Below are 24,838 nucleotides of genomic sequence, written 5' to 3' on the forward strand. Positions count from 1 at the left end.
TTGGTGGAGCTGGTGGTGAGAAGCTGGAGATGAGCAGGCAGTGAGGGACTGCAGCACAGAAGGCCAAGGGCAGCCTGGGCTGCATCCAGAGCAGCATGGAGAGAGAGGATCCTGCCCCTCTGCTTTGGTGAGACCTCATCTGCAGTGCTGGAACCTCAATACAGGAAGGACATAGACCTGATGGAGAAGGTACAGAGGAGGCCACAAAAACGATCAGGGGATTGGAGCAGCTCTGCTGTGGGGACAGGCTGAGGGAGCTGGGAGTGTTCAGCCTGGAGAAGAGAAGGCTCCAGGGAGACCTTAGAGCAGCCTGCCAGTGCCTGAAGGGGGCTACAAGAAGGCTGCAGATTGACTGTTTGCAAAGGCCTGCAGGAACAGGATTCAAACTAGAGAAGAGGAGATTTAGATTGGACTTTAGGGGGAAATTCTTTGCCATGAGGGTGCTGGAGCACTGGAACAGGTTGCCCAGGGAGGTGGTTGAGGTCCCATCCTGGAGATATTCAAGGTGAGGCTGGACAGGGCTCTGGGCAGCCTGCTCTAGTGGAGGATGTCCCTGCTGAGTGCAGGGGGTTGGACTGGATGAGCTTTGGAGGTCCCTTCCAGCCCAAACCATTCTGTGATTCTGTGATTTGTTTACTCCAGATGAGCTGAAGTGCTGGTCCAAGTGGTTGTCACCACTGCTGTACTTTCACAGGTGGCCTTGAGGACCTTGAGCAAGCAGTGGTAAAGCAGAAGTGGAATTGCAGGTTTTCTAAATGTCAAGTTATCTTCTTGGCCAGGGTCTCCTCCTGGGGCTAGGTGACATCTAGCAAGGGGAAGTACAAAGATAATGTTACAAAGGTTTGTAGCTTTCCTATTGATCTGATTGGGGAAAGGTTCTCTTTTGCAATCAGTTTCTCTGAAAAGGCAGTCTTGTGTTCAGGATGCTGGAAATGGTCAGGTTGCTGATGCTTTGGAGCCCTGCCATGTGTTCTGATGGGCCAGCAGAGTGGGAAAATGTCCTGTTCCAGGGAGTCTCCCTTAGCTCTTTGCAAAACCTTACAGGGCCTGTTACTGAGCCTTTGCATCTGAGAGCCTGTACCCAAGTGCTGTGGCTGGGGTGGCCTGCAGGCTACTTGTGCTAAAGTGCTTCACGTTCATCAGCTCACCGCTGACACAGGCACAAATGCACCTGGTGGAGAGCAACTGAAGGAGCTGGGAGTGGTTAGTCTGAAACAGAGGAAGCTATGGGGAGACCTCCTCACTCTCTGAGGCTCCCTGAGGAGACATTGTGGGGAGGTTGGTGCTTGTCTCTTCTCACAGGTAATTAGCAGTGTAGCAGAGGGTAATGGCCTCAAGCTGCACCAGGGCAGTTTCAGACTGGACACGAGGAAACATTTTTCACAGCAGGAGTGGTCAGACACAGGCACAGGCTGCCCAGGGAGGTGGTGACACTCTGTGTTGCACACCCCTGTGGAAGCTCTGCTTTAACTGTCTGTGCTGCACACCCCTGTGGAAGCTCTGCTCTAACTCTCTGTGTTGCACACCCCTGTGGAAGCTCTGCTTTAACTGTCTGTGTTGCACACCCCTGTGGAAGCTCTGCTCTAACTCTCTGTGCTGCACACCCCTGTGGAAGCTCTGCTTTAACTCTCTGTGTTGCACACCCCTGTGGAAGCTCTGCTTTAACTCTCTGTGCTGCACACCCCTGTGGAAGCTCTGCTTTAACTGTCTGTGTTGCACACCCCTGTGGAAGCTCTGCTCTAACTCTCTGTGTTGCACACCCCTGTGGAAGCTCTGCTTTAACTCTCTGTGTTGCACACCCCTGTGGAAGCTCTGCTCTAACTCTCTGTGCTGCACACCCCTGTGGAAGCTCTGCTTTAACTCTCTGTGTTGCACACCCCTGTGGAAGCTCTGCTTTAACTGTCTGTGTTGCACACCCCTGTGGAAGCTCTGCTTTAACTGTCTGTGTTGCACACCCCTGTGGAAGCTCTGCTCTAACTCTCTGTGTTGCACACCCCTGTGGAAGCTCTGCTTTAACTCTCTGTGTTGCACACCCCTGTGGAAGCTCTGCTTTAACTCTCTGTGTTGCACACCCCTGTGGAAGCTCTGCTTTAACTCTCTGTGTTGCACACCCCTGTGGAAGCTCTGCTTTAACTCTCTGTGTTGCACACCCCTGTGGAAGCTCTGCTCTAACTCTCTGTGTTGCACACCCCTGTGGAAGCTCTGCTTTAACTCTCTGTTGCACACCCCTGTGGAAGCTCTGCTTTAACTCTCTGTGTTGCACACCCCTGTGGAAGCTCTGCTCTAACTCTCTGTGTTGCACACCCCTGTGGAAGCTCTGCTTTAACTCTCTGTGCTGCACACCCCTGTGGAAGCTCTGCTTTAACTCTCTGTGCTGCATACCCCTGTGGAAGCTCTGCTTTAACTCTCTGTGTTGCACACCCCTGTGGAAGCTCTGCTTTAACTGTCTGTGTTGCACACCCCTGTGGAAGCTCTGCTTTAACTCTCTGTGCTGCACACCCCTGTGGAAGCTCTGCTTTAACTCTCTGTGTTGCACACCCCTGTGGAAGCTCTGCTTTAACTCTCTGTGTTGCACACCCCTGTGGAAGCTCTGCTTTAACTCTCTGTGCTGCACACCCCTGTGGAAGCTCTGCTTTAACTCTCTGTGTTGCACACCCCTGTGGAAGCTCTGCTCTAACTCTCTGTGTTGCACACCCCTGTGGAAGCTCTGCTTTAACTCTCTGTGTTGCACACCCCTGTGGAAGCTCTGCTTTAACTCTCTGTGTTACACACCCCTGTGGAAACCTAAAAAAATATAATAGTAAGGATTTGCTCTGCCCTTCATCAAAGCCTGCACCAGGCAGGTTCTGGAGGCTGTTGGCAGGCCACAAGTGCAGAAGAGCCAGAGCAGTGCTGGCTATGTGCTAGAAGCTGCTATTAAAGAAGAGGATCCAGGCTGAGGGGGCAAGGGGAACACGCAGTGCTGGGCAGAGGTGTCACTTGTCACAGCCTTCTTGCTCGCCGGGGACGCTAACGAGACCTTGCCCCCGGTTTGCGCATGGCCTGCGGATGCCCTTCCCCACCCCCTCAGCAGCTGTTCTCTTTGTGCTTTCAGGTCATGGGGAATTCCTATGCAGGGCAGCTCAAGTCTGCCCGCTTTGAAGAAGCTCTCCACAACTCCATCGAGGCTTCGCTGAGGTGCAGCAGCGTGGTCCCGCGGCCCATCTTCTCCCAGCTGTACCTGGATCCCGAGCAGCCTCCCTTCTTGCCGGAAGGTAACCGCCAGAGCATGGCGCAGCACAGCCGGGAAAGGGTGCCCTGTGTGTCTTTAAGCCCCAGAGCTGCACAGCAGCACAGACTGGGCCTTTGGCCTCCCTAAGGAGGAGGCAGGCATGCTGGCTGCTTGACAAGGAGAGAGATGCAAGTGCTGCTGAGAAGTTTATCTGCCTTTGTGTTCCTCTCAGATGTGAAGCCAAAGGTAGAAGAGCTGGACAAAGAGCTGGTGCACCGCTACGCCCAGAATGGGAGCCTGGACTTCTCTGCCAGCCAGGCTGCTAACGAAATGGAAGAGGAGGAGGAGGATGAAGATATGTCGGATTCAAGTAGTCCACCAATCCCATACTCACAAAAACCTGCCCCAGAAGGGTCTTGCACTACTGATGGTTGGTGTCCTTTTTTTTCTGTCTGATCTTTGCAAGTAATTCCCAGTGTAATGCAGACTCTATCCAGTTAGAAGCTCTTCAGCTTGGAAGTCTGGGAATAGTTTCTAGTTGAAGCCCTAAATCTGAGAAAGTGCAGATTATGAGGACTTGTTTCAGGACACAAAATGCACTGTTTGAAAGCAGTGCCTAAGGCTGGCTTTGGCACCTGGTCAGTTTCTGAAAGCCTTATTTTCTGTGGTTATCAGTGGTTTACTGTCCCCAGAGAGGTTATGGAACTGGTTCTCCCTCTGTTTGTAACTCACTCTCAGGAGCACTGGCAAATCTGGATTTAGTTGCTTGCAAAGGCAGAAGGAACAGTCTGGAGAGAGAGAAAATGCAGAAGAGACTTTGGTGTTCCTTCTGCTGGCATAGGAGATAAGGTAGTGGAAACTTGTCTGGTTTGTCTTCCACACCTGCTTGCAGACCATTGCTTGCTCATCCTGAGCTGTCCTGGTGGTTCAAGGTGAGCAGAGGTGTTGTCAGTACTAGTTGTGTTGGGCCCTAAATGTGTTGCATAAAAAGTAGATCATTATGCATCTATTTGAAGCAAGTAATGAGTTAATCTTATCCCTTAACTGTTGTGTTCTGAAGATTTACCTTCCTTGAACAAGTGCCACAGTTTAGACCCAGCTGGCAGCTGAGCCCCATGCTGCTGCTTGCTTGCTGCCCCCCACCCGATGGTGGGATGGGAGGGAAATTGGGAGCAAAATGCAGCTCCCTATGGATTGGGTTATGGAGTTTAATGAAAAATGCAAAGAACAAAGAAACCCCAAGAATGCCAGGGGTGCTGCTGAAGGAATGTGGCAAGTGAGTCACCTTCAAACAGGAGCAGCAAGCCTGCAGGGCCTGCACAGGCCAGCCCCGCCATGGAGTGAGCATCAGGTGAGTGTGGCACTGACTGCCCCACCGGCTGGTCCAGCTGGCTGTACTGGGGCCCCTCCTGGCTGCTTGTGAGAGCATTAACCCTCTCCTAGCTGAACCCAGGGCAAGAAGGAAGATCTGATCACCTTTATTAGATGCTCTTCTCTTAGAAACACCTCCCTGCCCCCTCACACACCTGAAAACAAACGACCCCTCCCCCCTGCCTCAGGATCCCTTCTTGACATTTAATTAGATACCTTCCTGAGTTCTGGGCTCCCTTGTGCAGAACTCTCCAGCTGGGCTTTGTGCTGCAGTGCCTGGCTGCACTCAGTGATGGAGGTAAGCTCTAACCACTGCTAATTCTTGGGCGTTTTGGAGGGATAGTCAGGAGATCAAGTTGACATTCTTGCATTTTCCCCTTCCAAGTGCAGCTCATGTGAGCGTTTTCCCTATAACACCAAACCAGAATGGCTGGGAAGCTGGGGAATGTTGTTGGGAGAACTTGGTTTTGACAGAGCAGTGTGTTTGCTGTGCTTTGGAGGCAGGAGAAAGTAGGAAATGATGGATTTCTGGGAAGGGATTCTCAGTTGAGCATAAGTGTGAATGAAGACTACAGAGTGTCCTGTGGAGAGCAGGAGCAGTTCTGATCATTTCTGTTGTAAAGTGAGATACAAAATAAGCTGGGCAGGATGTGGAGGAGAACCAACAGTCTGGAAAGAGAAAGGAGTTGTAGCTAATGAAGCTCTTTGCCTACTAGGACAAAAGCTGAGATGATGTCTGGTCATGCCTTCTAAATATATCAAGGACAAAACACTAAGTAGGGAGAGAAGTTGGTCACAGCCACAGGGGCCTGCAGAAGTGTGAATAGTTATGAGCGTCAAAAGTGTGGGTTCTTTACTGGTGACAGTTCTGGACCGGCCCTGCAGCAGCAAGACTGGACACTGCCTGGCCCCAAGGCCACCATGTGTGTGATTGTGAAAGAACTTTGTACATGACATCAGTGGAGCTTTCTCGGTCTCCTGCGGTCTGCTGACCCCTGCCTGCACATCCACATCCAGGCAGAACTGTTAATTGTCAGCTTCCAGCCTGTGTCTTCCATCCACGTGCAAACTGCTGTGTTCACCAGTTTCTCTGCTGCCTCTGCTCAGCATTGTGTGTTAAGGATGAAACCTGCCCAGTGTAGCCCTGCCAGGAGGTGCGCAGCTCTCGTGCTACCAGACCTCTGCTGTGGCTGTGCATTGCAGCTCGCCAGGGCATTATGCTGTAGCTCCACACTAGCTGTAACATGTATAGATAGAACATTATGCTTTTTACTGTGTCCCGGGAAAAGGTGACCTTCTAGGGGCAGCTGTGTGGCCTGGGTTTGTCTGGAAGTCTTTTCTGATCAGAGCACACTAGAAGAAGGTGTTTGAGCTGCAGAACGTTAGGATGTTTGTCAAGCTCCCCACTCTGAACGTGCAGCCTGTGCGCTCTGCTGTGCAGTGTCAAGGAGCTGCCCTGAGAGAGCAGTGGCTTCGTGTCCCGAGCAGGCAAGGCAAATACATAGTCGAGTGCTGCTGCTGATCTCCTGGGACAGCTCTGTGTAAGTGTGCACAACACTCGGTTCCCAGAGTCGCGCTGCAGACTATCCCATGTCCTCTTTCATCTCCTGAATATGCCCTCTCAGCGATGTAAGGAAGGATTGCTGCCGTTGTCTGCATCCCTTAGTTATTTAATCACAAGATAACGGCAGTAGGAGAACCTTAAAGAGTACCGGCAGACCGAGTGAAGCCACGGCCAGTGCCTGGGGGCTCGAACCAGGCGGAGCCACGAGCAGAGCAGTGCTGCTGGGGCCTGCGGTCCGCATCTCTGCCTAGCTCCCTCCCTGTGCCCCCTCTGGGAGCAGATGAGGTGAGACCCCCCGATACCTGAATTCAGGGTGTATGCCATAACCAGACTATGGTGACTTGTGCCTTTATTCAGAGGGCTGAGCTGTCAGTCACACTGCTCCTGAAAGCAAATCCTAGTGCCTTTATTCATTGGTTCAAACCCCGAAGTGTCTCACGAGTGAATGTGTTGGATGCTTCTTCCCTCATTAGATCCTTTAACTCTCCTGTTAGTCCCTCGCAAAGAGCAGCTGCGTTTGCTGCCGATCCTCACTGGCAGTTGCAAAAGGGATTCGCTTATTTTCAGTGGCTTTTTTTTCCTTCCTGCTCAGCACAAATTTTTATAACTGTCTTGCTCCTTCCATGAAAGTAAAGTCTCAAGGGAAACTTTTCACACGGGGACCTCAGCTGTGTGACAGAATGACCCAGGAAGCTGTCCCGAGGCTCCTGTCTGCCCTAGCTTTGAAAGAGGCTGGTGCTAATTTGTGGAGTAGCATTTTATGCAAGCTGTGGGAAATACAATAGTGGCACCTTTCTTTTGTTAGTAAACCCTCAATTTACCTGACGCTTAAAGAAAGGCCAAGGCAGTTTGAGAAGCAATTAGGTAAGCAGGTACTTAACACCTGATCAGTTACTGTGAAGTTACAATAGCAAGTGACAGTGGCCAGCAATTTATATGCAACTCTTGGAAACTGATTCCGTATGCAAATGCCCCATTTACTGCAGTGCAACAAAGGGCAGGTGCCCCACACTGCAACCAGCTCTTGCGGCTGCTGGGGAGAGGGGAAACGTAGCCAAGGTTCATTTTTCAGCAGATTCCAGTGTCTGTAGGTGTAGACATTTTTGAGACTACATTTCGCTTCTCAGGAAGATGGGACTGGCTTAATTTACATGAAGTGATGTTGCAGAACGCAAGTGTTCTTGGAAGGGAAACCTAATGAGTTTTGTTTCAAAGAAAGGCAGACAATGCCTGCAAAAGCTCTTCAGTATTATGTTTTGGGACTGTTGTCGGTAGTTGTAAATTTCTAATGAGAATATAAATGGCTGTTCTTCATTTTAAATCACAGCCAAGATCCCGCGGGAAGAGGGCAGTTTTTTTCATGGCACAGTTCAGCTGTGTGCTTCTACTTTTTAGATTTGCACTTGATAAACAGTTTCATGAAGAGAAGCTGCTTTGGTGTAATGGCTCCTGGGTTTTCTCCTCTTCATACTTCGATGTCCATAAGAGATACAAGGTAGATGTGACACTCAAGTGCCATTCTTCCTCCTCAAGTCATATGTGTTAGTGCTGCTTGACGCAGGAATGGAGGTACAAGTTAGCTTGGAGCAGAGGAGGTGCCACGGGAACAGGAGGGGAAACTGTCACCGCGAGGGTGCTGGAGCCGCGGAGCAGGCTGCCCAGAGAGGCTGTGGAGTCTCCTCTGGAGACATTCAGAACTCACCTAGATGTGTTCCTGTGTGGCCTGCCCAGGGTGATCCTGCTCTGGCAGAGGGGTTGGACTGAATGATCTCTGGACGTCCCTCTCAACCCCTAACGTTCTATGATTCTGTGAGTAGCTGGGAAGTGTCAATGGATTTGGCATGTGCTAAATCTTGTAGGTGGGCAGCACAAGCTCTTGTACAGGCTTCCTGGCTTGTCATGTGGAGATGGTTATCTGCAGCAGATAAGCATCAGCGCAAACCCATGCAAACAGGAAAGAAAGTAAGGTTGGAGTCTGTGTGTGGCTTGCTCAGCCCCAAAAGGCAGTGTGACAGAGAAGTCAGTCAGAGACTCCTTCCTCCACCTGCAGTCAGTTACTTGCTTCCAAATTAGGGTTTCTTGGCTGGAATTTTCTCATTCAGTTTTAAAAAGCTGCAGGAACTTAAACCAATAGGAGAGAGTGGCAGCCCCAAAAGCCAAGGGGAAGAAGGGCAATGCAGGGCTCCTGAGTGTGCCATCTGCGTGTCGTTGAAGGCAAACACAAAACCTCTCCCGCACAGAAGGAGATTCTCCCCGAATCTCCTGGTGACTGTGAGCCCCAGCAGTAACTGGCCAAGCCCTGCAGCCCTCCCTGGCCCTTTTGTTGCAGCTGCTGACGGAAGAAGGCGAGTCCCTGGAGGCTCGGAGGGTCTGCCTGTGCTGTCCCCTCTTGCTGCTCGCCCGTTGGGGTCCCTTTCCCCTCTGCAGAAGGGGAACTGGTGGAAACCTTTCAGCGTCAACTCCTTTGTCGCTGCCCCAGAACATGAGGTGTTGGCAGCTGCCTGTGAGCTCGTCTATCAGGAAGCTGGGAGCTGCTTTCTGCCACTTCTGTCAAAGGCAGAGATCCTAAAGGTACTGAATTTAAGCAAGGTTGATGAAGTTCAGGAGCTGGTTGGATGACATCGGTGTCCCCAGGTTAATGTCCCCTGCGGCAGAGAAGTAATTAGGGAGGCATGTGCTGGCCAGCCAGTCTGCACAGCTCCACCTCTGATCCAGAGATGTCGCCAGCCACGGCAGAGGAGGATGCCAGAACAGATTGTGCAAGGAGCAGTGGAACAGGAAAGGGATCTGAGAGCGCTCTGGGCAGAGCAGGAGATGATCCAGGGGGGTAAACCCTGGGTACTGTTTGCAGATGAGACAGGAGTCAGAATTTCTGCAGTGTGGTCCTGCAGATCCTGACTGGTGGGAAGGATCAAATCTGTTGAGTCTGCCAGCTAAGACAGCTGCTGTGCCTGCGAGAGCAGCTGGAGGTACAGCTGATTGTGTCAGTAAGCACTGCTGAAACCGCTGAGAAATGCTTAGAAACTTGGGAAGGTGGTAAAGGAATTCTTAGGGCTTTCCTGCACCTTCTCCCCTGGGGATGCCTGCAGAATGGGGATGTGCAGCTGCTCAGAGAGTAGCTGAAGTTGTTTTGCTCCTAGCCAAGCCTTTGTGGATTGCAGGAGCGTTGCTTCACCTGGCTGGGACAGCAACACCCTCCGCATCCCGAGAGGCTCTAGGTTTGCGCTGCAGAACCCAGCCCTCTCCTGGGCTCTTTGTATTGAAACATGGCTCTGAACAGTGCTGACAACCCAAATCCTGCCTCCTTTGGTGTCTCAGGGCTACCTAACAATTCATTCCAGAGCCTCCTATCGGTTGCCCTTTGTGCTTCTGGGCATTTTCTGAACATCTGGAGATGGAGACAAGGCTGAAGAGCGGTTGTGCAAAAGTACAGCTTCCTGCTGTCTTGCAGTCTTCTGCACTTGCTCTTTCATGATCCTTATCTGCAGCTTGCCTGTTTGCCCACATTGTCAGCAGTGGGCAATTTGTGAGTCTGGATGCAGAGTGGTATTTGCTGAACATGTCAGCTACTGAGATCTCTCTGAGTGCCTAAATAACTGAGGGCCGTTTGAGGAATTCTGGACACAACACCCAAACATTCGAACAAGCAAACGCTGCTCTGAGTGTGAGGCAGTTTTCTTCCTTGCCTGGAACTGCTTCTTTCTGAATTACATTGGCACATCGAGATAATAATTGGCTTTCTGCCTCACTGGGATCAAGAGATCACTTGGCACATTAAGATCAGAAGAGAACGAGTTTTGCTTTAAACATGCAGCTTTGATGCTTCCCCCTAACAACTCTGTAACTTGTGATTGGTGAGTTGCTGCTGCACTCCACTGATCATCTGTGAGTGAAATCTTGCAGCACTTCCTGTGGCTCCGTGGCTGAAGAAAGCCCAGGTGAGGAGCCCAGCCAGGGCAGCTTTACGCTGGAAGGAGCCGAGCTGCCTGCCGAACTGAGAAAGCTCTTCACACAAGAAGTGATTCAGCAGATGCGGGGGGTGGGCTCAAGACTGAGCCTGTATCAGACCCTGTTCTGGGCAGGCTTCTGCTTGCTGGGCATCTCCTGCTGGCTCAGTCTGTGCATCCTACTTTGTGCATGCTCTGCCTGCTGCAGTGCCGAGATCAAAGCAGCAAACTCTCACTGCCAGTGCTTCTGCTGACGGTTTTAATGACGGCTGCAGCACAGCAGCTATCAGTAATGGTGGAGGTGGCCTCGAGTAGCTCTGATCACATTGGCTTCTCAGAGGCTTAGTCAGGCTCTTCCTCCAGTGGGCTCAGGGCTTTCCTTACAACTTCTGTAATAGCCATGGACTGTGTGACCAGTATTTAGCTGTGATGTGTGTGAGCAGTGTCGCAGAGAGTATTCTGCCGCCTACGCCGATTGTGGCAGAGGGGAGAAATTAACTGGTGCAGGATGATAGCCTATTAAAAAAGATATTTACCAACTCAAATATTCTGCACTCTGCACCCCCAACCACTGAATTTAATATTAAAAGGATCTACACAGTCATGAAGACATTCTAGGATTAATATCCAACCATAACTTATTAATAACCAGCAAATAGTTCAAACTGTAATCAGAGAGAGGAGTTTCCCCGCGGCTTAATGCCGCTTGGGGTCTATATACTGTTTGCCCAGCAGGGTGGGCTGAAAGCTCTTTCTGCTCTATGGCAGGAGGCAATAGAAATTACAGAGGCATTAAAGCATTGACTTACAAATTCTTATTAATTATCAATTATCACCCTGTCAGCCTATTACTGGTGTCCAAACTTCAGGGGAGTCTTTGCCCGTGGACTTAGAGGCTGGAATCCTCCCGGCTTCAGGGGAGAGGAGAATCTTCCTGGCTTCTGGGGAAATGACAGTCTCTGACCTTATTCTCCTGGCAAAGGATGCAGTCTCTGCCCTTGTCTCCTGGCTTCTTCTGGATGCTCTGTCCAGGGACAGTTGGCAGGACCTCAGGTGCAGAAGGAGTACGATGCTGTGCAGTCTGAGCAGGGTCTCATGCTGGCCAGCAGGCTGATCATGTGCAGACAAGTGAGGTCTGCTCCTGGTTAATCAGCGGCAGCGGCGCGCACCAGGCGGTGATAAGGCAGCAGGGTGCAATGGGGTGCACGGCTGCATGGGGGTCTAAGCTCTGTAGGTAGAGGCAGGCAATGCAGGATCTGGTCCTGATAACTCAGTGCAGTGGCGTGCAGGTGTGCAGAGCTGGCTGGGAGGCTGTGGTAGGTCCTATCTCCGTCATACCAGCACAGCAAGCAGGCAGGCAGGCATAAGCAGGCAGGCATAAGCAGGCAGGCATAAGCAGGCAGCAGTGCTGGCGAGTCTAAGCCTAACAAATGAGCGAGCCTGAGCAATTGGGGCAGTCCTGAGCACGCTGTTGACCTGGATACCTCTGTTTATCAAATGTAGGCTGAGATTAATGGCCCTTTGGGCACCACAATGACCAATCAGGTTTTGGCAGTCAGCCAAACAATACCATACTAGGCAAAAGCCACAGGCCTGGACTTTCCAAATGTGGTAACCACACAGTCCTAGGACCTGGCAAGCATGAGCTGGGCACATGGGCTTACACAAACAGGGGTCCTGGGCAGGCCAGACTTTATGGCACCAGGCCTGTTGTGCCCCTTTTGTCCATTCTATGTGTTTACCTCTGGTTTGGGCAGAAAAACATGTCCAGACAGGGCAAGGCATTAATAAGCCTATTTTTGGGCCTACAGGCCCTCCACAACAAGAAGAGGGCTGGGGAGGGGGGCGCTGAGGAACTGGGGCTGCTTAGTCTGGAGCAGAGGAGGCTGAGGGGTGACCTCATTGCCCTCTGCAGCTCCCTGGAAGGAGGCTGCAGGCAGGTGGGGGTTGGGCTCTGCTCCCCAGTCTCATATGCTAGAAGGAGAGGAAATGTCCTGAACTTGTGCCAGGGGAGGGTTAGGTTGGAGAGGAGGAAAAATGTCTTTGGTGCAAGAGTGGTCAGGGATTGGCAGAGGCTGCCCAGGGAGGTGGTGGAGTGCCCATGGCTGGAGGTGTTGCAGAAAGGTGTGGCCATGGCACCTGGGAACATGTGTTAGTGGCCATGGTGGGGCTGGGTTGCTGGTTGGACTCGATGATCTTGGAGGGCTTTTCCAACCCAAACAACTGTGTGATTCTGAACAAAGAGCTGAGGGGTTAGCAGACAGCACAGCCATGCCAAATGTAGCATGAGGTCTGTTTTGAGCAATAACGATTGTGATGATGATGATCACAGAACTTCAGAGGTTGGAAGTGGCCTCCAGAGATCGAGTCCAACTTCCCTGCCAAGGCAGGATCCAGGATGATATTCTTTATTTGGAGAGACTGATTCATACAGATCCATGCCATGTGTGGCTGTGGGTTAACCTCAGCCAGCAGCTGAGCCCCATGCAGCCACTCTCTCACTGCCCACCCCCACCCCACAGTGGGATGGGAAGGAGAATTGGGAGCAAAATGCAACCCCCCTGGGCTGAGATAAGAAGTTTACAAGAACATCGTGAAGAGAGGAGAAAGAGCAGGAGCAGCAACAGCAGGCAAGAAGTGCTCCAGGGGCGGTGAGACACAATGTCCCCTGGGTGCCCACTCCCGAACCACTGCTGCAGCAGAGCCTGGGAGCCAGCCCTCTCCATCGGCAGCAGGCTGAGCTCAGAACAGTGTGGAACACAGATCGGCAGATTGCATCGGGGTGGGAAGGGCCCTCCAAGGGTGTCTTGTCCAACCCTCCTGCAGGCAGCAGGGACACCTCCAGCTGGAGCAGGTTGCTTGGGGCCACATCAAGTCTGATCTTGAATGTGTCCAAGGATAAGGCTTCAACCACAGCCCTGGGCAGCCTGTGCCAGTCTTTCCCCACCCTCACTGTGCAGAGCTCCCTCCTGATGTCCAACCTAACGCTGCCCTGCTCCAGTTCCAAACCATTGTCCTCATCCTATCCCCACAGGCTCTTCTGAAGAGTCTCTCCCCAGCCTGCCTGTAGCTGCCCTTCAGATACTGAAATCTATCTCTATGGTCTCCCTGCAGCCCCAGTGCTCTCAGCCTGTCCTCACAGGAGAGGTGCTCCAGCCTGTAATCATCTTGGTGGCCTCCTCTGGACCTCCTCCACCAGGTCTATGTCTCTCTGGTGTTGAGGGTACCAGAACTGGACACAGCCCTGCAGGTGAGGTGTCAGCAGAGCAGAGAGGCAGTCACCTCTCCATCTCTGGACACACTGCTTTGGATGCAGCCCAGCCTGCCAGTGGCCCTCTGGGCTGGCTGAGTGTGAGGTCAACATGGTATGGAACACCCCATTGACTGGCTCAGCTGGGGTCAGTATGGTATGGAACACCCCATTGGCTGGCTCAGCTGGGGTCAGTATGGTATGGAACACCCCATTGGCTGGCTCAGCTGGGGTCAGTATGGTATGGAACACCCCATTGGCTGGCTCAGCTGGGGTCAGTATGGTATGGAACACCCCATTGGCTGGCTCAGATGGGGTCAGTATGGTATGGAACACCCCATTGGCTGGCTCAGCTGGGGTCAGTATGGTATGGAACACCCCATTGGCTGGCTCAGATGGGGTCAGTATGGTATGGAACACCCCATTGGCTGGCTCAGATGGGGTCAGTATGGTACGGAACACCCCATTGGCTGGCACAGCTGAGGTCAGTATGGTTTGGAACACCCCACTGGCTGGCACAGCTGAGGTCAGTATGGTATGGACACCCCATTGGCTGGCACAGCTGAGGTCAGTATGGTTTGGAACACCCCATTGGCTGGCACAGCTGAGGTCAGTATGGTTTGGAACACCCCACTGGCTGGCACAGCTGGCTGTCCTGGCTGTGGCCTGCAGAGGTGGGCCCAGGTGAACCTTATGAGGTTCAACAAGACCAAGTACAGGGTTTTGCACATGGGCCAGAACAATCCTCACTATCACCAGAGGCTGAGAGAGGAGGTGGTGTTAAGAAAGTAGCTCTGAGGCAAAGGACTGGAGAGTTCTGGTGGATGAGAAACTGGACATGAGCCAGTAATGGGCACTTGCAGCCCAGAAGGCCAATGGCAGCCTGGGCTGGATCAAAAGAAGCATTAAAAAGAGAGAAGAGATCCTGCCCTCTGCTCTGCTCTGCTCAGACCTCATCTGCAGTGTTGTGTACATCTCTGGAGCCCTCAACACAGAAGGACATAGACCTGATGGAGAGGGTCCAGAGGAGCCCACAAAAATGACCAGGGGATTGGAGCAGCTCTGCTGTGGGGACAGGCTGAGGGAGCTGGGGGTGTTCAGCCTGGAGGGGAGAAGGCTCCAGGGAGACCTTAGAGCAGCCTGCCAGTGCCTGAAGGGGGCTATGAGAAGGCTGCAGAGGGACTGTTTGCAAAGGCCTGCAGGGACAGGATGAGGGCAGTGGCTTCAAACTAGAGAAGGGTGATTGGGATTGGATGTTAGGAGGAAGATCTTTGCCATGAGGGTGCTGAAACACTGGAACTGGTTGCCCAGAGATGTGGTTGAAGCCCCACCCCTGGAGATAGTCACGGTGAGGCTTGGTGGAGCAACCTGCTCCAGTGGAGGATGTCCCTGCTGACTGCAGAGGGGTTTTGGAGGTCCCTTCCAACCCAGACCATTCTGTGATTCTATGATCCTGAAACAGTGGATTTCACCAGCTGCTGCTGGGAGATGTGTGAGGCCAGTCTGCAGCACTGACCTTGCAGCTGAAGAAGCGAGAGTCAGAGGGGAGCACCACAATAAGAGTCAGGTTCTTCATAAACCCTGTAGTACTTTCTTTGGCTTCTGCTAAGGGAAGGCAGAGAGCCCAGTGTGGCTGTACCTTTCCTGTGCAGGAAGCCCTGCAGCTGTTGCTTTCTCTCACACCTGTTGTTTCCTTGCTTGGAAGCAGAAATTTCTCAAGGAAAATGCCATGAGGAAGTTGTACCAAAAGTGTTCCCTGCAAGTGCAGTGCTGAAGCTAGCAGAGGAGTCTTGGGATGTTGTTCACGTGCTTGGTGAAAATAATCTAACTCTGAAGTTGGCTTTAGTTTGAGTGGAACATTGGTCCAGCAGGACCTCCTGAGCTCCTGCAATTGCTCCAGGCTGTTCCACACCACTCTTCCAAAATCCCCACCATGGCTGCTTGGGGCATGGCTGCCAAGCTCCCTCTGAGTCCTGGGCTCCCATGGGCTCTGTAGCAGCATGCAGCCAGCTCTGGGCTGCCTTGCTGTGCCATTTTGTGTGCCTCATCCTGCCAGATGCTCACATCAGGAGATGGAGCAGCAGAAGCTTGCTCCAGTGCTCAGTTCTGCCCACTTCTACCACTAGCTTTATCTCACCTGTTGCAAAGAACCAACGTCATGGGGGGCAGGGGGGGAAGCCAAACTGGAGACTTGGACTCATTCAAGCAGTCCACTGAGACTGCAAGGGGCTCAGCTGGAGACCTGCAGAAAGCACGGTGCACAGCTCTGAGAACAGGGAGTCAAGCTCCTGCGTGCTGGAATTCCTAACGTGTGCAGGCAAGCGCAGGCTCCGGTGGCAAACGTTTCCCGCAGCACTCAGCCCCAAGCTTCGGCGGCTGCGTTTTAGCGCTCCTGGGCAGGGCTCGGTGGTGGTCCTGTACCACTGCGAGCCAGGTACAAGCAACAAAGACAAAGCCTCTTTGCTTGGCAAGACTGTAGACTAAAACTCAGCAAAGAAAACCTGTCCTGGGTGTGTTTGAAGAACTGTTTGCTGTTACAAGCTCACAAACCTTCCCTATGCTTCCAATGTTTTTGAGTTTGAGTTTCTGAGGGGCCAGTCTTGTCTCTTGTGTCTCTTCTCTGTCCAAAGTTCTCTGTGAGGTAATGCTTATCTCTTCGCTCTGGAGCCCTCAGCTAGTGGGTCCTGAGGAGATGCTGTCTCCATTTGCTCTACCTCCCTTGAAAAGCAGCTGTTAAACCCCTTTGTTCCAGCATCAGGCTGTGAAGCCTTCTTGGCTTGCGTACCTGATGAAAGCAAGAGAACTGAACCAAGCCCTCTGAAGGTTTCTCTCGTGCTTTGTGTTTCAGGCTTTTGTCAAGCAGGCAAGGACCTGCGTTTGGTGTCCCTGTGCATGGAGCAGATTGAGATCCCAGCAGGCTTCCTGCTAGTGGGAGCCAAATCTCCCAGCCTGCCCGAGCACATCCTCGTCTGCGCTGTCGACAAGCGGTTCCTGCCGGATGATCACGGGAAGAATGCACTTCTAGGTGAGACGTTTCTGTGCGTTCCCTTTGTCATGCCACAGCAGTTCAGAGGAAAAGGCCAGTTCAGAGCTCTCCCAGGTCGCTTCAGCTGATGACCTTCTGTTAGGAATGGGCTGAGGAGAGGCTTGGGTTGATTACATTAAATCTGTAGCGGAAGCTGCTTTAAAAGCCCATTTTAAACAAGTCCCTGCTCCCACAATTAAGCACAGCTGAAGCTCAGTGGTTTCTGTGTGGGCTGAGGTCCACTGGAGGCCTGGCACTCTAAAGGTGAACTCCCCACATGCTCCTTATCCCTAGTGATGCTTACAGCTTTTGCATTTAAGAAGAAATATGCTCACGCAACTGTTGAAGGTGAGCTCTCTATTTTTCTGTAGACTAAGGAAAAATAGCTGCCCTTGGCTGCACCAGAAACGTTGGTCTCAACAGGAGCTCTGAGGGCTGTTTGCCTCTCAAAATCTGGTATGTAGGGAGGAAAAACACTCCAACACATTGAGAGCACAATCAGTCACATTTATAAGCTTTAAAATGGTGCCATGAGAATGCTTCTTGGTGCTGGAAGCCAGGTGTGCATGCACTGAGGTCTTCTGCCTGGCTCACAACTGGTACCCATTTTAACAGGCTAGTGAAAGTGATTGGATGTATTTTGGCTTGTTTTGGACTTCCTCTCTCATTTCTGCCACCAGTCATTTTGCTGCCTAGAGAATCTTCATAAAAATCTAACAGGGAAGAAACTGCAGTAAAGCATAAACACCCTGATTTAACTACACTGCTCAAAGTCTGCTCCTGACCAGAAGGCTGCTGTGTCACTGCTGAGAACATCTCCTCCTGGGACCTGTGTGCTTGGATCTTGTTTTTCCCTTGCACCAACTGAATGCCTTTCTGCACGCTGTGAACCTTTGGGCCTAAGGCAGAAGCCCATGAGTTAGGCAGGAGCTGGGTGGTGTGCCCCTGTTGGGTGCAGCTGGGGACGTGGGCTCCTGCAGTGCTTTGGTGTATCCTGCCATCCTCAGAGGAGCTTCCTCTGCTGAGCAGAAGTGTCAAGAATTGACCTGTAAGAAGTATCTGACAGACAGACACATGGTGTTTAGTCTGAGTAGATGTGCTACTGCTTCTCTCTGGTGGGAAGCCTTCCTTTGGAGCCATCTATCATCTCTGCTGATGACCCTGGTGACTGTATCTGCTCTGCCACTGCTGGTGTTACCTATCTCAGTGCCCCCAGGCCCGTGGGACTGATACCCAAGAGCTAAGCACCAAGGCAGTAGCCCTGTGAGCCCCTGGTGACTGTTTCTGTCAGCTCTGGAGATGCACCAGTTCCTGTGGGCTGCAGGGGAGAAGGGAAGGACTGATGCAGGCTCATGAGAAACAGGATGAGGAAGTCTGCTTTTTGGCATCCTCAGCAGCATGATGGCCAAGGGTGATAATGAGGCACAGCAAGGCTGGAGACCATGGTCCAATTCATAAGGCTTTTATGGAAGATGAATCTCTTTTTCATAAAGCTACTGATTTGGCTGACAGGAACCAGTGTTCTCCAAGGTGCTTGGCACTGTGGAAAAGAATTGATAGTGATGAGGATGAGGAATTGCTCGGTGACAGATCTTAAACTGACTCATAAATGGGAATAAAAACCTAACATCCCAAACAACAACAGATCCCTCCCCCAAAATAAGGCATTTCTAGGTTTTACTTTGCCCAGCACTGCTGTAAATAACAGCTGATGCTCCAGAAATACAAAATATTTCTTCACTAAGAGACAAAAACAATCCAGAGGTGAGTGGAGTGGCAAGTAAGCCAGAGCAGTTTAATTGTTCAGCGTTAGAGAGCAGAGGCCTTGTTCAAACAGCAAGGATTACAAGACAGGCCCATTTCAGAAGATGCCTTCTGCTTTGTTCTGAGAGATGATGGACCAGGGCCATCTGTATGCCACCCTCCCTTCAACATAGTACTGAATGGCACTGGAAGTGAAGGCTGCTCAGAATCTTCAGTCTGGCCCCTGCCCTCCAGACCTCAGCTCAGAGCTTCATCCCTTCTCCAAACAATGTCTGAGCAGGCTTCTGCCTTTGCTGCTTTCAAGACAGGCTGGAGGTTAAAAGCAGACTGAAGCACTCCTGGCTTGGGCCATGGAAACCTTCACCTCAGACAATTGCTTTGAAGACTTTAATAAGTTGTAAGGTCCAACTCACTTGCAAATTACTTTGTCTGAGGATGTACTGGATGTAAGGTATAGTACTGGATAGTAAGGTTAACTTGAGCAGCATGACAGTGCAGTGTGGGATAGCCAGAGCTTTGAGAGGGAGCACACAGCCTGCAGCCCATGCTTCTTCAACAAAGAAGGAAAGTGTTCTTTACACAAGTTTCCCAGCCTGGCATTATAGCTCTCCCCCCAAGTACTTATTCTTCTCTGCACTGTGCAGGGTGGAAAACTGGGGGTAGAATTTTTGCATACATTAGTATGACCTAGAAAGATGAAAGAGAGCAGCCAAGGCTAAAATCTGCCTGTTCTTGGCTGCTTCCTGACACACAAGTACTGTGCAGGGCACCTGCAGAAGGTGTCTGTCTGGAGACGTCAGGTCACTCTGAGATGGATGCACAGGTTGGTTGCAGTGGCCTCCATTCCTAGCAGAGAGCTTGAGTCACTGAATCCCTGTGTCTGTCTTCTGCTTCCTTCCTCCAGGATTTTCTGGGAATTGCATAGGCTGTGGAGAAAGAGGGTTTCGGTACTTCACCGAGTTTTCCAATCACATCAACCTGAAATTAACCACTCAGCCAAAGAAGCAGAAGCACTTAAAGTACTACCTAGTAAGGAGCTCCCAAGGTGTGCTGTCAAAGGGACCCCTCATTTGCTGGAAAGGTAACAAAGTGCCCACTCAGAGCTTTCTGTGGCATCTGGGTGTGATGTTGAGTGGAAAATGGAAAGCTGCTGTTGCAAATGTGTTCAGAAGGAGCTTTGTGGGCAATGTTCCTTACTGCTTGAAGGAGAAGTTCCCACTGATTTCACTGACCTCTGGATTATGCCAGAGAGCTTCACTTAAATATTAATAATGGCTGTGCAATCAGAAAGGGGCTTCCTCCATCTCCCCCCACGTGCAGTGGGAGCCCTAAATCTACCCTGCTCAGAGTGCGCAGCCAGCTCGGGACAAGAAACATGGTTCTGGGACCCACAGGCCGCTGGGTCCTTGCTGTGCCTGCAGCCAAGTGACTCACAGCCAGGGCTCCAATGCTGCCTTGCCACTGAGACTCCTCTTAGCAAGCGCAATTCAGTCTGTCTGATGCTGCAGAGAGCAGCGCACCAGGAGATTCAGGGCACAAGGAGACACCTGGCATCCTCTGCCACTTAGGGGAGGGTTATGCTTGGGCTTTCCTGCTCCTGAGACCGCTTGTGCAGCACTGTGGTGTGCTGGAGAGGTTACACTTGGGACTCTGAGGGGGTCTGTTATGGAAAGGTGCAGGATTTTGGAGCTACAGCTGTGCAGCAACTCAAGGAGAGCACAGCTTGCCTACTCACAGCACGCCTTGCCTACTCACAGCATGCCTTGCCTACTCACAGCACGGCTTGCCTACTCACAGCACGGCTTGCCTACTCACAGCACGCCTTGCCTACTCACAGCACGCCTTGCCTACTCACAGTACGCCTTGCCTACTCACAGCACGCCTTGCCTACTCACAGTACGCCTTGCCTACTCACAGCATGCCTTGCCTACTCACAGCATGCCTTGCCTACTCACAGTATGCCTTGCCTACTCACAGCATGCCTTGCCTACTCACAGCACGGCTTGCCTACTCACAGCACGGCTTGCCTACTCACAGCATGCCTTGCCTACTCACAGCATGCCTTGCCTACTCAGTGCCTACTAAGCTGGTGTCCATGCAGCCTGCCTATCTCCCTCAGCTGTGGTCTCACTCAGTAAAGCCAAACTCTGCTTGCTGCCTGTTCCAAAGTGAATGATGTGAGGAGAGGACCCAGAGGAGGACTGGCACACGTCTGGAGACTCACATCCTGATGTGACTGGCAGCATGGCACCGGGGGGGCAATGGCCACAGCCCAGCTGCAGGAACACTGCAGCAGCATCAGCCCTTGCCTCAAAGGGTGCTGGCTGCAGCTCTTGCTGCAGAGTAGGGGTGGCTTTAGCAGCACCTTACACAGAAACGACAGAGAGATGTAATGTGGCAGGGAAGTTCCAAATACAGAACAGGAAACCTTTTACTTTTGGAACCCTGAGTCCCACTGCAGCTGGGGTTAACGTATGTCCTGCTAACACACGCTGCTTGCTGTTGGCTCTATGCTGACTGCAGAGCTTTCAGCGCCCAGAAAGGTTTAGAAAGCTGCTCAAGAGCAGACCTCACAGGTAACCCTTCACCCTTCAGACGCTGAGGGCCTGGTTAGAAGAGAAATGCCTTCAAACAGCCCTGCTCTTCACACAAGACCTGATCGGATCTCGGTGCGGACACCAGATTAATGAGTGATTTGTAAAGCCACCTGCTCTTCCCTTAGCTCAGCTTTCACCCAGCCAGTGCTGAGGTCTCCCTGCAGGTTCTGTGGAGGTGTGCTGGGGCTCCGGGTTCAGCACTGTCACCTTTGAAAGGGCACACTCGTGTGCTTTGTACAAAGACAGAGCTGCTCACATGGCCGGGTGCTTCCGGGGGCACATCCGGGACCTCCACAGCGCTTAGGAGCTGACAGCTGAGGGCTGCTGCCAGTTGGCAGCGCCTGCCCCGCCTTTGCCTAATGCTTTGAATGCCCCCAGGGAGTTCCTTAATGAGACCTCACTGACTGCCATGCCAGAGCCGCGCTGCCCTCTGCCGCTGCTGCGCTGCGTGCCCTGCATGCGGTCTGTGCCCTGCATGTGGTCTGTGCGCCCTGTGTGAGCTGTGTGCCCTGCGGTGCTGTGTGCCTTGCATTGCTGTGTGCCCTGTGTGTGCTGTGTGCCCTGCTGCGCTGTGTGTCCTGCTGCGCTGTGTGCCCTGTGTGAGCTGTGTGCCCTGCTGCGCTGTGTGCCCTGTGTGTGCTGTGTGCCCTGTGTGTGCTGTGTGCCCTGCTGCGCTGTGTGTCCTGCTGCGCTGTGTGCCCTGTGTGAGCTGTGTGCCCTGCATGCGCTGTGTGCCCTGCGTGTGCTGTGTGCCCTGTGTGTGCTGTGTGCCCTGCGTGTGCTGTGTGCCCTGCTGCGCTGTGTGTCCTGCTGCCCTGTGTGCCCTGCTGCGCTGTGTGCCCTGCTGCGCTGTGTGCCCTGTGTGTGCTGTGTGCCCTGCTGCGCTGTGTGTCCTGCTGCGCTGTGTGCCCTGTGTGAGCTGTGTGCCCTGCATGCGCTGTGTGCCCTGCGTGTGCTGTGTGCCCTGTGTGTGCTGTGTGCCCTGCGTGTGCTGTGTGCCCTGCTGCGCTGTGTGTCCTGTGTGTGCTGTGTGCCCTGTGTGTGCTGTGTGCCCTGCTGCGCTGTGTGTCCTGCTGCCCTGTGTGCCCTGCTGCGCTGTGTGCCCTGCTGCGCTGTGTGCCCTGTGTGTGCTGTGTGCCCTGCTGCGCTGTGTGCCCTGCTGCGCTGTGTGCCCTGTGTGTGCTGTGTGCCCTGCTGTGCTGTGTGCCCTGCTGCGCTGTGTGCCCTGCATGCACTGTGTGCCCTGCTGCGCTGTGTGTCCTGTGTGTGCTGTGTGCCCTGTGTGTGCTGTGTGCCCTGCGTGTGCTGTGTGCCCTGCTGCGCTGTGTGCCCTGCATGCGCTGTGTGCCCTGCGTGTGCTGTGTGCCCTGCATGCGCTGTGTGCCCTGTGTGTGCTGTGTGCCCTGTGTGAGCTGTGTGCCCTGCTGCGCTGTGTGCCCTGCATGCGCTGTGTGTCCTGCTGTGCTGTGTGCCCTGGATGCGCTGGTGCCCTGCATGCGCTGTGTGCCCTGTGTGTGCTGTGTGCCCTGTGTGTGCTGTGTGCCCTGCTGCGCTGTGTGCCCTGCTGCGCTGTGTGCCCTGTGTGAGCTGTGTGCCCTGCTGCGCTGTGTGCCCTGCGTGTGCTGTGTGTCCTGCTGTGCTGTGTGCCCTGCTGTGCTGTGTGCCCTGCATGTGCTGTGTGCCCTGGATGTGCTGTGTGCCCTGCGTGTGCTGTGTGCCCTGTGTGTGCTGTGTGCCCTGCTGCGCTGTGTGCCCTGCTGCGCTGTGTGTCCTGCTGCGCTGTGTGCCCTGCTGCGCTGTGTGCCCTGTGTGTGCTGTGTGCCCTGCATGCGCTGTGTGCCCTGTGTGTGCTGTGTGCCCTGCTGCGCTGTGTGCCCTGCTGCGCTGTGTGTCCTGCATGTGCTGTGTGCCCTGGATGTGCTGTGTGCCCTGCTGCGCTGTGTGCCCTGCGTGTGCTGTGTGCCCTGCTGCGCTGTGTGCCCTGTGTGTGCTGTGTGCCCTGTGTGTGCTGTGTGCCCTGCTGCGCTGTGTGCCCTGCATGTGCTGTGTGTCCTGTGTGTGCTGTGTGCCCTGCTGCGCTGTGTGCCCTGCATGTGCTGTGTGTCCTGCGTGTGCTGTGTGCCCTGCTGCGCTGTGTGCCCTGCTGCGCTGTGTACCCTGCTGCGCTGTGTGTCCTGTGTGAGCTGTGTGCCCTGCTGCGCTGTGTGCCCTGTGTGTGCTGTGTGTCCTGCTGCGCTGTGTGCCCTGTGTGAGCTGTGTGCCCTGCTGCGCTGTGTGTCCTGCTGTGCTGTGTGCCCTGCATGCGCTGTGTGTCCTGTGTGAGCTGTGTGCCCTGCATGCGCTGTGTGCCCTGCATGCGCTGTGTGCCCTGCTGCGCTGTGTGTCCTGCATGCGCTGTGTGTCCTGGATGCGCTGTGTGTCCTGCTGCGCTGTGTGTCCTGCTGCGCTGTGTGCCCTGCATGCGCTGTGTGTCCTGCTGCGCTGTGTGCCCTGCATGCGCTGTGTGCCCTGCATGCGCTGTGTGTCCTGCTGCGCTGTGTGTCCTGCATGCGCTGTGTGTCCTGGATGCGCTGTGTGTCCTGCATGCGCTGTGTGTCCTGCATGCGCTGTGTGCCCTGGATGCACTGTGTGCCCTGCTGCGCTGTGTGCCCTGCATGCGCTGTGTGCCCTGCATGCGCTGTGTGTCCTGCATGCGCTGTGTGTCCTGCTGCGCTGTGTGCCCTGCTGCGCTGTGTGTCCTGCATGCGCTGTGTGTCCTGCTGCGCTGTGTGCCCTGCTGCGCTGTGTGCCCTGCGTGTGCTGTGTGCCCTGCATGCGCTGTGTGTCCTGTGTGTGCTGTGTGCCCTGCTGCGCTGTGTGCCCTGCTGCGCTGTGTGTCCTGCTGCGCTGTGTGCCCTGCTGCGCTGTGTGCCCTGTGTGTGCTGTGTGCCCTGCATGCGCTGTGTGCCCTGTGTGTGCTGTGTGCCCTGCTGCGCTGTGTGCCCTGCATGCGCTGTGTGCCCTGCTGCGCTGTGTGTCCTGCATGTGCTGTGTGCCCTGGATGTGCTGTGTGCCCTGCTGCGCTGTGTGCCCTGCGTGTGCTGTGTGCCCTGCTGCGCTGTGTGCCCTGTGTGTGCTGTGTGCCCTGTGTGTGCTGTGTGCCCTGCATGTGCTGTGTGTCCTGTGTGTGCTGTGTGCCCTGCTGCGCTGTGTGCCCTGCATGTGCTGTGTGTCCTGTGTGTGCTGTGTGCCCTGCGTGTGCTGTGTGCCCTGCTGCGCTGTGTGCCCTGCTGCGCTGTGTGTCCTGTGTGAGCTGTGTGCCCTGCTGCGCTGTGTGCCCTGTGTGTGCTGTGTGTCCTGCTGCGCTGTGTGCCCTGCTGCGCTGTGTGCCCTGTGTGAGCTGTGTGCCCTGCTGCGCTGTGTGTCCTGCTGCGCTGTGTGCCCTGCATGCGCTGTGTGTCCTGTGTGAGCTGTGTGCCCTGCTGCGCTGTGTGCCCTGCATGCGCTGTGTGCCCTGCTGCGCTGTGTGTCCTGCATGCGCTGTGTGTCCTGGATGCGCTGTGTGCCCTGTGTGTGCTGTGTGTCCTGCTGCGCTGTGTGCCCTGCATGCGCTGTGTGTCCTGTGTGAGCTGTGTGCCCTGCTGCGCTGTGTGCCCTGCATGCGCTGTGTGCCCTGCTGCGCTGTGTGCCCTGCATGCGCTGTGTGTCCTGCTGCGCTGTGTGTCCTGCTGCGCTGTGTGCCCTGCATGCGCTGTGTGTCCTGCTGCGCTGTGTGCCCTGCATGCGCTGTGTGCCCTGCATGCGCTGTGTGTCCTGCATGCGCTGTGTGTCCTGCATGCGCTGTGTGTCCTGGATGCGCTGTGTGTCCTGCATGCGCTGTGTGTCCTGCATGCGCTGTGTGTCCTGCATGCGCTGTGTGTCCTGCATGCGCTGTGTGCCCTGCATGCGCTGTGTGTCCTGCTGCGCTTTGTGTCCTGCATGCGCTGTGTGTCCTGGATGCGCTGTGTGCCCTGCTGCGCTGTGTGCCCTGCATGCGCTGTGTGCCCTGCATGCGCTGTGTGTCCTGCATGCGCTGTGTGTCCTGCTGCGCTGTGTGTCCTGCTGCGCTGTGTGTCCTGCATGCGCTGTGT

General features: G+C 53.9%; 1 protein-coding gene across 1 annotated transcript in view; it reads left to right on the forward strand.

Annotated features, from left to right (window-relative positions):
- The first annotated feature begins 1,209 nt into the window (after nucleotides 1–1,209).
- The window catches only part of GREB1L (GREB1 like retinoic acid receptor coactivator), a 95,113-nt gene continuing 71,484 nt past the window's right edge, over nucleotides 1,210–24,838 (forward strand). The window contains exons 1-5 of the mRNA XM_064170697.1: nucleotides 1,210–1,302; nucleotides 3,095–3,254; nucleotides 3,444–3,641; nucleotides 16,192–16,368; nucleotides 19,037–19,213. Of these exons, the coding sequence (XP_064026767.1) occupies nucleotides 3,098–3,254; nucleotides 3,444–3,641; nucleotides 16,192–16,368; nucleotides 19,037–19,213 (709 nt within the window). The 5' untranslated portion in view covers nucleotides 1,210–1,302; nucleotides 3,095–3,097. The remainder of the gene's footprint in view (nucleotides 1,303–3,094; nucleotides 3,255–3,443; nucleotides 3,642–16,191; nucleotides 16,369–19,036; nucleotides 19,214–24,838) is intronic.

The sequence above is a fragment of the Pogoniulus pusillus genome, chromosome 34 (genome assembly GCF_015220805.1).
Source record: "Pogoniulus pusillus isolate bPogPus1 chromosome 34, bPogPus1.pri, whole genome shotgun sequence".
Classification (NCBI taxonomy): Eukaryota; Metazoa; Chordata; class Aves; order Piciformes; family Lybiidae; genus Pogoniulus; species Pogoniulus pusillus.